At 50.1% G+C, this 14517-nt stretch overlaps 1 protein-coding gene across 6 annotated transcripts in view; it reads right to left on the bottom strand.

Moving 5' to 3' along the window:
• Nucleotides 1-14517, bottom strand: part of KIAA1217 (KIAA1217 ortholog) — a 208892-nt gene that overhangs the window by 99243 nt on the left and 95132 nt on the right. For all 6 annotated transcript variants that reach the window (XM_040992532.1, XM_040992537.1, XM_040992533.1 and 3 more), the window contains exon 2: nucleotides 5767-5962. In XM_040992532.1, coding sequence (XP_040848466.1) covers nucleotides 5767-5962 — 196 coding nt within the window. The remainder of the gene's footprint in view (nucleotides 1-5766; nucleotides 5963-14517) is intronic.

Raw genomic sequence — 14517 nt, 5'->3', positions numbered from 1 at the left:
AGCAGCAGGTGCAGGTGGACCACAGGTTGGGAAAGGGTTAATGGTAGGAGGGGCTGGAAGCAGGAGGGCAGGGGGAAGCTCACAGGGTAGGACTCCAGAGCCTTATGCCTCTGGTGAACACAGGCAAGTAGAAATACTTTCCTCGGAATAGCATCAAGACCAGGTCTCCGAACCTCCTCCCTTAAAATCCCTTCCTACTTTCCTGCCAAAGTGCCATGAGCCTCCCAGGCCCCCGAGAACACTCTTGGTTCTCACACACCTGCCTTTTGTGTAGGAGACCTGGAACATGCCCCTAGCTTCCAGCTTTGGCCTTGCCCCAGAGCTTGCCATGTGATTCTGTCTGCCTTTCAGACTATAGAAAAAAGAAGAGCACCCCCTGTGGTGATTCATTGTAAAGAAACCTTAATTCTATTGTCAGCCCTGACTCAGGGGTACCCGCCACCCCCTGAGGTAGCAGCATGGGTCAGAGGTCTGGGGGGCTTGTGGGGTGGGAGGGGGACAAGGGCCAGAGCGGAGAGCAGGCCAACTGTCCAACAAAGCAAACCCATCCACCCAGGATGCTGGACTGAGAATCTGGAGTTTCCAACAAGTCTTTGGGAGCTGGTGCATTCAACAAACAGGGGATTAGGGATGCAGGGTGGGGAGGGTGCTATTCTGTTTGTTGAAGACCTGGGGTCTGCACCAAGTATGGGGGGAAGGATCCTACAGACCTGGAGACCAGGATGGGGGTGGATCCAGGCAGAGAGCACCAGCAGGGGTCTGGGCTTATTGGCAGAGAAAGGAGCCTGATGCCGGGGACAGATGTGATCACAGCATCCTCCTACTGTATTCTCCACTTGGTCCTTGTGAGGTTACCATGTGTCCTTTTCATTGGACTAAACATTCCTTACCTACAAGAGCCTGACTACTTGACTACTTGTTTTTGGAAGAACTCACTATGGCATCATCAATGATGCCAGAAATGGGAAAGATTCTTCATGAATGCATGAAGGGTGCAAAACAAAAATCAAGAGCAGACAAGCACGGGGAGGAGGAGGCTGAAGGAAGGATTTATTTTTATCATGTTTAGTTTTTTATGACTTGGAGATGCTCCTCCAGATATGTCTGAAGGCCAATTAACACCTCGGAAAACTCAGAACAAAGTTGGGGGAGAATGTGATTTCTCATGACAGGATCAGGCGCTCAGGAACTTTAACTCAGTGGGATGAGCTTTGGGCTTTTTCCTGATGGGAGGCTGGCACTGTAGTGATGGGATCTTATATGAGTGCTAGTTCAATTCCTGCTTACTCCTCTTCTGATTCAGTCCTCTGTTTGTGCGCTGGGAAAGCAGCAGAAGATGGCCCAAGTGCTTGGGCCCCTGCTATCCATGTGAGAGACCCAGAAGAAACTCCTGGCTCCTGGCTTTGACATGGCCCAGCCCTGGGCATGGTGGCCATGGGCAGAGTGAATCAGTGGATGGAAGATCTCTCTTGGTAACACTTTCAAATGAATAAGAAAAAAATTGTTTATAAAACACCAGCTATATATAATTACTTATTGTATAATATGATGTCCAGAATACTCAAATGTTGAAGTTCTTGGATTGCAGAGTTTTAAAATGTGTTTCCCCACACCAAACCCTTCAAGGTGCTGATATAAACCTAGTTTTGAATCATGAAATGGAGCTAAGTCACCGTACGCCTCCTTTTCTTTTTCTTTTCTCTCTTTGTGCTGGTTGCAATGCTAGCAATTCTCTTTATTTTAATTTTGCTGGCAAGCACATTATTCCCAATTCTTGTTTTCATGGTTCTTAGGCATTTTGGGGAGGGATTGGAGGATGCAGCCAAATCAAATGTATTTTGGATGTCCAAGGGTTTAAGTCAATACAGAGAGAAAGCTTGCCTTGCTTTCTTGCGTGTTGTCTTTGAAACTTGATGAAGAGCTTGTTTTTGAAGAATACTTTTCACATCAGAAGAAACCAAATAGGTAGGTGCCTGGGTTGGGCTGAGGTTCTGTGGCACATAGAGAGAGAGAAGAGGCTATTTCACACTCTTTGGGAGATTGATGCTTTTGGAAAAATTTGGTCATCTTTCCAGATATTTATCCCTGCAACTCTCCTTGTCAGTTCAGATAGGGTCTGTGACAACTTCACCTGTTGTAGCTACACACAGGGTACAAAGCAAGCAGTAGGCACTGGAGATCCTGAGTCTCCTCCCTGGCCTTCTTCCCGCTTAGCTGTGTCCCAGTCACTGGCTGCCAGCCTCCTGTGAAAACCTCAGCCAAATTCCACATTTCCTGCACCCTCCTCTAACCCCCGAGTCAATGTTCCCTACTCACACACTGCTGGCCAAAGTGAGGCTCAAAGGGAACAGGTGCTACCTCAGGTCCAAGTGATCCCAGTAGTCTCCTCCATGCCTGCAAATGCCCAGAGTTCCAAATGGCCAGAGATGGGCACCAAAAACAGCCCCCTTGGCTTCTGAAGTCAGGACAAAGGGGTGAATGACTTCTGAAGTCATTCTCGGGGTGAACTGTGAGCCAAGCGCACACACTTGGAGAGATGCTTCCTCATCTTGCTGAGCCTCCTCCATGAAGATCTTAGCTTACAAAGGGGCACACGAGAGGTGATGGCTTTGTCACACAAGAGTGAGCTGCATGGTAAACTGCTTTCTGGGTACCATTTCCAGCTGCAAATCTGTGTTGTACTTAAAAGAGAGCTTTGGTTAAAAACGATCTCTAAGAAACTTCACTGTGTTGAGTTCAAAAAAGCTGAAGATATAATCTTTTGGGCAGGTGTTGGGGTGTAATGCTGCCTACAATACCGTTTCAAATGAACACCAGTTTGTGTCCTGGCTGTTCCACTTTTGATGCAGTTCCCTGCTAATGTACCTGGGGAAAGCAGCACAAGATGGTCCAAACGCCTGACCCCTGCATCCACACTGGGAGTCCCGAATGAAGCTCCAGCTTCCTGCTTGCTTTGGATTAGCCAAGCTTCAGCTTTTGTGTCTGCTTGGGGAGTAAACCAGCCATTAGAAGATTTACGTGTGTGTGTGCGTGTGTCTGTGTGTGTGTGCTTTGCCTGGCACTCCATAAAAACATACGTGCTTTTTTAAAAAATGTAACCAAACTAACTGAGGAAACACACTAAAGCCAAATCCTCCTAGGTCACACAGGGCTCCACCACAACCTGGTGGTGTTTGAAGTGACGGCTACTGTTGCCTCTCACGCTTGTAGGGGTTTTATTTCCAATCTCGGAGGGCAGCAGGAGGCAGAGTGGCTGCTCTGGTCACAAGGGCTGAGTCCACAGGCCCTGGGGAAGGTACACTGCAGACTGGCATTGAGGAAGGAACCCATCACAAGGGCTCTGGACCCAGTGTCGGGGTGCTATGATTCACGGAAGTAATTTCCACAGTTAAGGCCTTCTGGAAGATGGTCTCCCCTTGCTATTCTCAGCTGTTCTTTTTCTTCACAGAGGGGAGAATCAGCACCAGGAAAATTTGGGGTGCAGGCAGGTGTGTGGGTGCAGAGGTTAGAGACACCACAGAGGAGGCCCACACCAGAGAGCCATGTGTCCATCTCATCTAGTTCCCTGCGAATGCCTACCTTGGAAGGCAACGGATGATGGGCCATGGTTCCTGCTGCCCATGGGGGAAACCTGGCTGGAGTTCCAGGCTCCTGGCTGTTTTGGCCATGTGGAGAGTGAACCAGCAGCTTTTTCTCTTTATCTCTGGTGTAACTAAATTGAAGGTCATGGATCATGGCCACCTGACAGATCAGTGTTCTTTCTCGACCTTGCTGCCTTGGACAGCTCCAGGAGTGAAGCCATTGGCTCACAGAGGACCGTGTTTGGCCTGTCTCAGCATGCCTCTCCCTAATGACCTCACCAGGCTGTGCTGGGACAGTCATGTACCCATGATGCAGTTCATATCACCAAAGACCACCATGTAGCCCCTGTGGTGCACACACCAGCAACATGCACTTACTCACACTTAGGAGCTTTCACCTTAGGTTCTGGCTTCTCCATATGCAGCCTGGAAGGCAAGAGTGTTGGTTCAAGTTCTTGGGTTCCTGCCATGCACATGGAAAACTCAGATACAGTTTCCGGCTCCTGTTGTTTTTGTTTTTTTCCCCTGGCTCAGCCTTGGCCATCTCGGGCATTTAGGGAGTGAATCAACAAATGGATGATCACTGTCTCTCAGATGAAGATAAATCAACAGAAAATTTTCGAAAGTTTCTATCAGGCACTGATGTTCAGGTTAAGTTACTGTCCATGACACCAGCATCCCATTAGGGCACTGGCTCTTGTCCCGCTACTCCACTTCCAATCCAGGTCCTTGCTAATGAGTCTGGGAAAGCAGTAGAAGATAGCCCAAGTACTTGGGTCCCTGTAACCACACGGGAGACCCAGATGAAAGCTCCTGACTCCTGGCCTTGGCTCAGCTCTGTCCTGGCTGTTGTGGCCATTTGATGAGTGAAACAGTAAATGAAAGAGCTTGCACTGTAACTTTTGTCAAATAAACAAATAAACATATCTTTTTAAAAGAGTTCACATCAACATTGGAAACAGCAATAGAGTTTTTTTCAATACTAAGAGCCCTGCAAGGGAGCAAGTGAAATCTACAAACTCTTCATACCTGCTTGAATCCATTCTTTCCCAAGAAAGCACGTGCTGGGTTTGTCAAGGGGAGATTTGGCTGTGGTGTGCGCGAGCCAAACTGATGGCTTCTGGGCGTGTTCCCTTCCTCCTCTGTGCATCTCCACACATGAGAATGAGAAGGATGGGTGAGTGGGGGTGGGGAGGAGCTTGAAGGCACAAGGAAGATGACATCACCAGCACAGCTGGCACACAGACCCTGATCCTGTGTCATGAGTATCTTGTCACGACGTACAAAAGATGTGAAGTGAGGCAGAAAGCAACTTTGCAGTACAAAAGAGGAGAAGGTGTAGTAGAAGGATGGATAGACGGAAGCCCACTGCTGTACTTGCAAAAAGGTCTCCATAGCTCGCAGTTCTGGAGTTCCAGGAGCCTGGCACCTGCTAAGCTGTGGTGGTGGGGGTCTCGCCACAGGTGACATCACAGTGGCAGAAGTATGTGCAGGGTTTGGGGGGCAGAGAACACCCAAGAGAGCTCTGGGAAGTGCCAGGTTTCTTCCCAGCAACTCCTCAGGGGCATTGATCCAGTCCCCAGGAGACCTGCAGTCAGTCTTCCCTCCTGAGGTTGATAGCTCACGATGTCACCACCTCCCATGATATCACCCTCAACATCCACATGACGCCACCATCTCCATCATGACATCATTACACCCGTGACACCACCAACGCCACATGTCATCGCCTCCCTGTGATCTCATGACCTCATCACTTCCCTATAACATCCCTTCCCCATGATTTTTATCACCTCCTCATGACCTCAGCACCACCCTCTATGACATACCACTTCTTCACATCATCATCTCATCACATAACATTATCACCCAATGACCTCATCACCTCCAACAAGCTTCACCTCTGGATGCTACCACCTCAATCCCAGGACCAGAACGCCTGTAGACAATAATAGTAGGGGCGCAGGTAATGGTGGTGGGCCTCGTGCCGCTAACCCCAGCCTGCCCCTCATACTGCCTTGCCCCAAACACAGTGTCCACTAGTGTGATTCTTCAATGCTGGGCAGCTGAGCAAGAAAGCCTTGAAAAATCAGTGCTTTCTGAGGTCTAGTGGACGCTGGGATGTGGGCCTGCTGGCCCACGGGTACAGGGAAGGAGGGCCCCGTACGGCATCCCCAACACTCACCCAGAGACCTCTCCTTGGTCTGGTTGGTGGAACGCACCACGGGGAGGCTGGCTCGAGTCCGGCTGCCTCGGGAGAAGGGGCTTGGAGCGTCGCCCTCAGACATGACTTCCAAGGAGTCGCCCGATGCCTCCGACAGGTGTTCTACTGGGTCTGAGCTGAGCGGCTGAGGGCTGTGAGACAGCTTGGGGCTTCTTGTCTGCAACACACCAATCAGAGAAAGTGGGGAGAGAGACTGTCAGCCAGGATGCTGTAAACCATGCCCACCATCACCACCACCACTACCACTACCCAGGCCTACCAATCTGGATGAGTGGCACAGTGATCCGATACAGCCCTCAAGAGAGCTGGACGGAGAGAACAGCAGCCCAAGCCCATGTAAACCCCAATGGGAACTTAAAATCCGGTTTCTGAATGTTCCACGGAGAAGTTCATCATGTGCATCTACAACACAAATGCCACTGGAAGGGAGTATAAGCCCTGGGCGCTGGAAAAAACCAATGTCAAGCCAGTTCCTTTGCTGCCGTGTTTCCACCGTTGTTACGGTAGCATGAGAGGACACCGCATCCACACTTCTGCACACCCAGGATAGACAAGGAGCTCACGGCCAAGTCGCGGCATAAGAACCATGTCCACCTCCAGGGGAGGGCGCTCCTCGCATCACCATGATATCTTTTGATTTTGAAGCAGAAATCACCAAGAGGGTTGTCCAGCTATTGACCTTAGTGGTTTACAAAAAGCTTCTGTGAGAATATCCCCCGGTCATTGAATCAAGTGCTTATCCATCTTATATAACCTGACAAAACGGAACTGATCTCTTCCTTATGTACACTTACACCCTCCCACATAACTGAACTGCTCTCCTACTTCTCCATACTACGTACACCCATGTAACTGAATTGATTAGTTATCTGGATAGTAGATTTAGGGTTGAGTGTGTTTTCATTCACAATCTAACAGTCAACCATCTTCCTTGAACGTGAGCTACAGGCACTGTCTACCACATATGAGATTCAGAACAACAAAAACAAGCAAACAAAAAACACGGATATGTTGAATTAAGTCCAAGCACTTTTAGACAAATTGGTCAGATTTGTCAAGTCCCACCCAAAGTACCAGAGATTGTGCAGTTTAGTGCAACAATCCACTCTGTGCCTCACTCACTCAGGCTGCCCAAAGCCTACTGTGCACCCAGCCCTGTGCAAGGTACTGAGGACAGAACAATGCACAAAACAGACACAACTCCCACTCCCTTGGGGCTTGTGGGATGGAAGGGGGGCGTATCAGTTACAGCTCAGCTCAGCGACAGGCGCAACCCAAATGTGTGCTTCAGACTGCACAAAGTGGTGGATCTGGGTAGACTCTCAGAAAGTACCAGTTCATGGCACCGCAATGCTAGCCACACTAACAAACGGTTCTTGAGCTCATATAGCATGGTCTGGGACTAAAGACAGTTGGACAAAAAGAACTAAGAGGTGTTGGCACTACAAGTGAGTATTCAGGGGATCTCAGCTGATAGTAAAGGGAGTGTTGGGAAGGAAGGGAGAGCTTGTGTGAGAGTCAGGCTGGGAGTGGCCTTGAGCCAGCAAGTGCCTGGTCACCAGCCCCAGCCCAGCCTCTCCTGACTCTCCCAGCAGTAGCCATCTGCTTCTCAGTAGCCTGATATACTATGTCCCCCTGCAAATGCAATAAGCACCAAAATGGTTTCCTGAGACATCCCTTAAGTTACACGTACTATAGCGACTGCAGAGGAGGTCATAAGGAGGGGGTAGCAGACTAAGATGCCATTGTCCACAATGCTGGCATCCTTTGTCACAGTGCTGGCAGTGGAAGACAGCTCGTGAGGGAAAGATGCTGATGGGGTTTCTAGCTGCTGGCTGCAGCCTAGGTACAGCCCTGGTCACTGTGGACTTCCTGGGAGTGAACCAGCTGAGTGGAATCTGTGTCTCTCGGCTTGTCAAGCCCATCAATCAAGCAATGAAATAAAGGAACCGGGCAGGCAGGCATGAGGTCTCATGCTCTATGTTTATGTTCTCAATACTGTGTGTGACCCCAGTCCCATGATGCTCATTGCTAAAAGGCGGTGGGGCGACCCCTTGATCCCCCCCCCCAAAATGATCACTCACTGAGGTTATTTCATTGCATATCTTATGCTGGATTGACAGATAATTGCCAAAGAAAGGAGAAAGCGAGAGCTGGAGCCACAGACGCTAATTTTTTCTCCTTTCATTTTCATTTCTAGACCCTTGAAGCTCTTCCCTGAACTTTCCAGTACCCAAAGAAGGGCTGCTAATCCACAGGGGCCTTGTGAGGCACAGTGGGAGGGCAGCTCATGCCAGGCCTGCCCTGCGCTGCTGCTGCAGACCCTATTTTGAAAGGACAGATCAGCAAGCTGCTGCCTCAATGACGTTTTATGTTCTGCTCATGAATGCCTGAGTTGCCTTAGTAGAGAATTCAGAAATGGAACGAACCTTACCACATACAAATGCAATGGGAGGGGCTCATCTGCTCACCCTTAGCAAAGGGTGGACTGAATGAAGAAGGGCTGTCAGAAGTTTTGCTAGCTGCAGAACAGTGGAGTCACGCACACAGTGGGCTTAAGTTTTTTCTACTGCTCCAGCTCTATGAACCCAGAGAGCTAATGGATTGGTCCAACCAAGAGCCCAAGCTGCTGAGTTTGCTTCCTACAATCCTCGTGTCCCCTGCTCCTGACCATGCCCCCACCTGTATCCTTGCCATCTCTGCCCCTTTGCCAAACCTTTCAAGGTTGGGCAGGATGGCACACCCAGCTCACAGTGGCCCTTCCCTTTTTCTATGTACCCCACCCCCACCAGGCTGCTGGCCATTCTCGGGATGTGTATCTGGCCTTCGCCTGGCTTCCCAACCATTCAACAAATTTTCTGTGGCTTACGGCTAGAAGGCCCCAATGCTGACCACAGGATCATGGCCAACCAGGGGACCAGACAGAGGATAGCTACCATTCCATAATACAGCAGATGCACATGGCAAGCAGCAGAGAACAATCAACAGGCCCTTGGAGTTAGTTTCCTTGCAAGCTGGTAACTTTTAAGAGGGCTCAGCAGGAAAGACTCAGAGAGAGATTGTGACAGAGGGGAAACAAACGAAGTTTGTTTGACATGGAAAGCTTGGGTGCCAACAAGACACAAAGACACACATCCAAGGGTGCACAGCAGTATGCAGGCACCTGCCAGGCTTGTTACCAGTTAGGGTGTCACAACAAGATGCATAGCAATATCCAAGGACACCCACCCAACTGCCCAAATGCCAGATGGGCATACTGCCATGCTTAAGCCAAGCTGGAAGAAAGAGCATCTGCTCTTCTAACTGAGGGACAGAGGGAAGCCATGTGCCCAAGGCCTATTTTGATGACTGATCCTCGAGCCAGCCCAGTTTCTGGCAGGCTGAAATTTCAACACGTTCCTCCCTGGTGCTCCACCCACACAGCACCCAGACCCGATTCACGATTTCCACCTGTGAAAACACAATGGTGTTTGCGCTGGAGCAACATCAAACTGCTCGGCAGCTGGGCAAGGCACAGGCATACCTCGGGTTTCCACGCGATCCTCCCCGAGTGAACAACTGTTATCGGATCGGAGGTGGAGCAGCAGAAGCCGGTCTCCCCACTGCATGGCCCAAAGTGAACCATTCAGGGCCTTATCATTTTTATCAGCGGAAGAATCACTTGAATAGCATGGTATTGTCAAAGAGGAGGACAGGAAGCTTTTCTCACAGCACAAGGAGTACCTAGAAGCACCCTTGTCTAGGGTGTCCCTGGAGGTAAGCAGAGCCATGCCTACTTTTGCATGTGCGTTCTGTGCTGGGAGATTCAAGTGCTTGCAGGGCAGACACAGTCTGGGTTCTACAATGTGCAGAACCTGAACCAGGAACGCAAGGCCTCCCAATCCCCAATGAAGACGGTTTAAAAAACAAAAAGGCATCACTACCCAATTATTTGGGACAAGCAGATGACACTTTGCATCTCTCTGCAACTTAACATGAGGATCCCAAAATGCGACTCCAGGGAAAAGCAGAATGCCACCTGCACCCTGTTTTTTGTGTCTTTTTCACTTTTCAGCTGTCGCTGCCCATCTGGTGACCCTCTGAGAATGGGGACATAAACTTGCTGCTGAGAGAACCCTCCACCAATGGCTGACTCCTCTGGAAGCCGGATTAGCGGACAATGAGGAGGCCTAGCTGCTTTCCTCTCTCCTCTGCCCCCTTCCCACCAGCAAGGAAGTGGGAGGGCCACCCTCAGCATGCACGTGTTCATGCAGTGAATGCTGAGTGCTGTGTTCGATCAGTAGAAGACTGGAGAGTTACTGCCGTTGGTCAGCTAGCACTGTAATGTGCGTTCCGTTCCCACTCATGGGGGCATCAACAATGTTTGAGAGTTGCAAATGACAATGAGCAAGCATCACTTCACTATTAATGAAAAATGATGCAACTTTTTCTTTTTTTAAAAAAATGATTTTTATTGGAAAAGCAGACTTGCAGGAACCAGGAGTTTCTTCCAGATTTCCCAAGTGTGTGTGGGTCTCAAGGTTTTGGGCCATCCTCTACTGTTTTCTCAGGCCACAAGCAGGGAACTGGGTTGGAATCTGAGTAGCTGGGATACAAACTAGAGCCCATATGGGTTCCCAGCGCTTGGAGGTGGAGGATTATCCAACTGAATCAACGTATTGCAAAAATGGTGCAAAATACCACACACAGACTTGGCATCTGCACTCATCCCTACTCCCTCCTCCAATGAGATTTTCACGTCTGATATTTAGCGCATCTACTTGATAAGGGTAGATGTCTCCTTCCTGCAGGTAGCCTTGAGTCCATCAGTTATGTGGGTTCTTTCCTTCCTTCCAGTTCTAAGATCAGAAAGGGAGACAACTTGAACAATCAAAATGCTGAGTACCAGGCTTGGGCTCCCACTGTCCTCCTGGGGGGAGGTCTGCTAGGCAAGCAGCAGGAATGCACCGTAACAGGCTCTGCAGGGATCCATTTTTTGCAATATCAGAGAAGAAAAGAAAGCAGTGAGAGGGGATTTCACACTCCACTGTTGAGATGAGAAAGTCCCAGCTCACAAGGGCAGATCCATTCCCAAAGCAGGAAGCACTCGAGGGGTTTTTTCCCCTCTTTCCTTCTCCTACATAGTAGGGGAAGTGGGCAGCTCTTCTGGCTTGTCTTGTGCAAGGAAGTCACAGAGCTCTCTATTTTGCCTGAATCTAGACAAGTGAAAAGGATTAAGAACGTCCAGCAGGACCTGTGTTGTGGTATTGTGTGCTAAGCAGCCGCTTGTGACACCAGCAGCGGTTCTAGTCCCAGTCATTCCACTTCCGCTCCAGCTCCCTGTGGATGAACCTGGGCAGGCAGCACCACAAGGCCCTCAAGGGCTTGGCCAGCACTGGCCACCTATGTGGGATACCTGGTTGGAGCTCCTGGCTCCTGGCTTTGATCTGACCCAGCCCTGACTGCTGCGGCCATTTGAGGAGTCAATCAGTGAATGGAGGCTCTTTCCTTTACTCTGCCTTTCAAACAAACAAAAAAAGACATCTTTAAAATAAAGTGCAACTGCTGGGACTACAAGCTGTTATCGCTGATAAGCTTTCTACGCCTCAGTCTCTGTATCCATCAAATCGGAATCACAGAGCATGCCCACCCCAGAGGGCAGCCGAAAGAAGGAGACACTTGCGGACAGCACTGGCAAGGTTTTCAGGGTGACACTCAAAGTTCTACAGGAACACGTTGCTGCCATCACTGCAATAACTAAAAAGCATCAAAGCTAAACGCTCCCCGCTTGCACCTAGCATCAGACACACTTGGGGGAGTGCATAGCAAGTTCTCTTAGAAGAGAGACCACTACACAGCTTTGGCAAGACCCCTCACTGCTCACTCCACACCACAGCTCACAGGCAATGAAGTAAGTATTGCAACCAGAGCATGCCATGAGTGTTTACGTTCAGTGCTATTCTCACCACTGAGGGGTGGGGGAAACACATTCGTGTTTTAGAACACAGTCAGCACTTAATTCCCAGTCCAGGGGAAGGGGATAGGCAGCAGGAGTTAGCCGCTGATCATTCCACCCCCCGCGCCCACCCGGATTAGAAGGCGACACACAGTGGGGTGACACGGCACAAAGTGAGGAGCCATGCCGAGTGGAGGAAGAACAGGCAGAGTACTAACTCGCTGAGATGATTCGATTTTCATCAAGTACCTCTGGAGGTCAAGTTCGGCCTGGAGGGACACCAGCATGCACTGCAGAGCCTGCGGGCCAGGAGAAAAGGGGGGAAGGGAGGGAAAGAACAGAGAGGGTGAACAGGGAAGAGGTGAACAGGGGAGAGTGAAAGACGCCAGCTTAAATCCATGACAACGATTCAGCAGTTCACCCTCAGACAGAGAGATGACACGGTGGGATCACAGGGAGGATGGCCAGGAATGCGCCTCCCCTCTCCTTCAAATAACCTGCAGGCAGAGTGCCTGCCCGAATGGGCCCGTGCCACTTGGGAATGCATCATACTGACCCCTTGACCACATGATTGGCCCAGAGCCTGGAGGAATCATGGAGCAGGAAGTGTCCAGTCCAAATGAAGGCAATTCCCCACTAAGGCCCTAGGCAGTCATCTTTAACACACAAGCACACAGAAACTTGAGAGATAGAAAATGGCAGAGGGAAACAGAGAGTCTGTGTGTGGGTGGGGAGAGAGACAGACAAGCAAGCAGGAGAGCAGCAGTTCCTGTTCAGGGCCGGCCAACATTGTGGAATAAGCAGGTCACACTGCCACCTGTGACATCCTTTTAGAAGTGTCGTTTGGAGTCCCGGCTGATCCTATTTCTGATCCAGCTCCCCGTTAATGTGCCTGGGGAAGCAGCAGAAGACAGCATAGTGCTTGCACCCCTGTCACCCGTGTGAGACCTGGGTGAAGCTCCTAGCTCCTGGTTTTGGCTTGCCTCAGCCCTGGCCATTTGGGGGAATGCATCAGCGGACGGAAGCTCTCATTCATTTGCTTGCTGTCTCTGTCTGTGTGTGTATAACGATCTTTCAAATAAACAGGTCTTTCAAAAAGAGAGGGTGAGTTCACTCCCCAAATGCCAGAACGTATCCCAGATCTCCCATGTCGATACTTACTCGCTTGACCCACCCCGCCTGCTGCCTGCCAGGGTCTGGAGGAGCAGGGAGCATGATTCAGGAGGTGAGCTCTGTGGGCATCCTGACAGCTTTCCTGGTCACTAGACCAAGTGTCCACTGCTAAAGCTGCCATCCGGAATAGCACTGGTCACCGAGACACAGGCCACTGGAGTGAGGGACATGCAGAACCCGGCCCTCCACCTGCCTGCTACCACACGGGAGAACACACCCAACATGACACGCGCAGCAACCCCAGGCCGGCCTTGCCAATCCCTGCACATACTCTTGCACTCAACCAGGTCAGTCCTGACACAGTCCATCGTGTCACATGCTCACTATGCCCATGTTGAAATATTTTTATTCTCTTCACTCCTAATGGATTCTTTTCGGGAAAACTCTTGCTTTTATTTATTTTTTTTTTTGAAATAAATCATAGTAAGAAAAAAAAAATTGTGTTTTAAAACAAGGAACATTTCCATGACCCTTGTGTGAGGTTCCTGACCTGTCCTTCTGTCCAACCCACCCAACGCAGTATCAGAGTCACGTGGATCATGGAAATTCTGCACTCGTGGAAAGTTCTGCTGAACATTCATGAAAGAAACGCATTGAGGGTACACATTTACTGTGGATATCTGAGTACGACATCTGAGAAGATGCATTTACACGGATTCCTCAACTTAGCTGCCTATGCCTACATGGATGACAATTTGCATGTAACCTACCTATGGTTTAAATCACCATTTTATATTATAAGCATACACACACACACACACAAGACAGGACTCACAAAAAAATATTCTACCAGAAGTATTCTCAGAGGAAAAATCAAAGTGGGAAAAACTTGAAGCCAAAAGCACAGTGATACCATCAGCAAAAGTTACCATTCACTAGGCTGACCCCAGATGACCCCTGATCTCAAATGACTATTGATTCCAGATGACCCCTGACCCCAGCCGATTTGTTTCATGTTTGTGATCAGCCCTGAGCCCCTCAACGTGGACATTTAAGTCTTCGTTCACCACCAAGCAAACACCCTGCGATCGAACCCAGATAGCCAAGTCCCCGGATGTGAGGTAAAGAGGAGAGTGAGATGGTGGTAGGACGGCAGATCTCAAAAACCACTGCAGACTTACACTGTAAACACAGAGACAGAAAGGGGCAGAAGCATCCCAGACGGGTTCCACGGAAAGGTTCCATGGAGAGGAGGCAGGGGTGGGTGAGCTGTTGCATGGGGAACCAGGAGAGCCTTGCCCGGAGATCATTGGGAATGCAGGGTGTGGACGAGGCTGCTTCGATGAGGGCTGATGAGCCAGATGACATCAGCTCACCCCAGCGACTCCAAGGTAAAAACAGCAGAGAGGCCCATGAATCTGGACTCGGGAGCCAGCCTCACCCTGCTCGTGGCATCTCTTGTGTTTGCTGGAGGAGGCCAGGGACCCCTAGGGATTGAAACATTTTCCAGCAGCAGCAACAGAGCAAAGGGGACCCGAGGAGCCGGGGAGGTGGGGAGGGGGCTGCATCTCTCAGGAGCTGTGTGGATTCTTGGGAAACCCTTACCCAGAGCAGCCAAGCTGACCCTGAGGTCACAGGGACTCGCATCACAGGCTCTTGGGGTT

The sequence above is a fragment of the Ochotona curzoniae genome, unplaced genomic scaffold, assembly GCF_017591425.1.
Source record: "Ochotona curzoniae isolate NIBS_2020 unplaced genomic scaffold, NIBS_Ocur_1.0 contig_78, whole genome shotgun sequence".
Lineage (NCBI taxonomy): Eukaryota > Metazoa > Chordata > Mammalia > Lagomorpha > Ochotonidae > Ochotona > Ochotona curzoniae.
The sequence above is the reverse complement of the archived record's forward strand: the minus strand, read 5'-3'. Positions and strand labels throughout refer to the sequence as shown.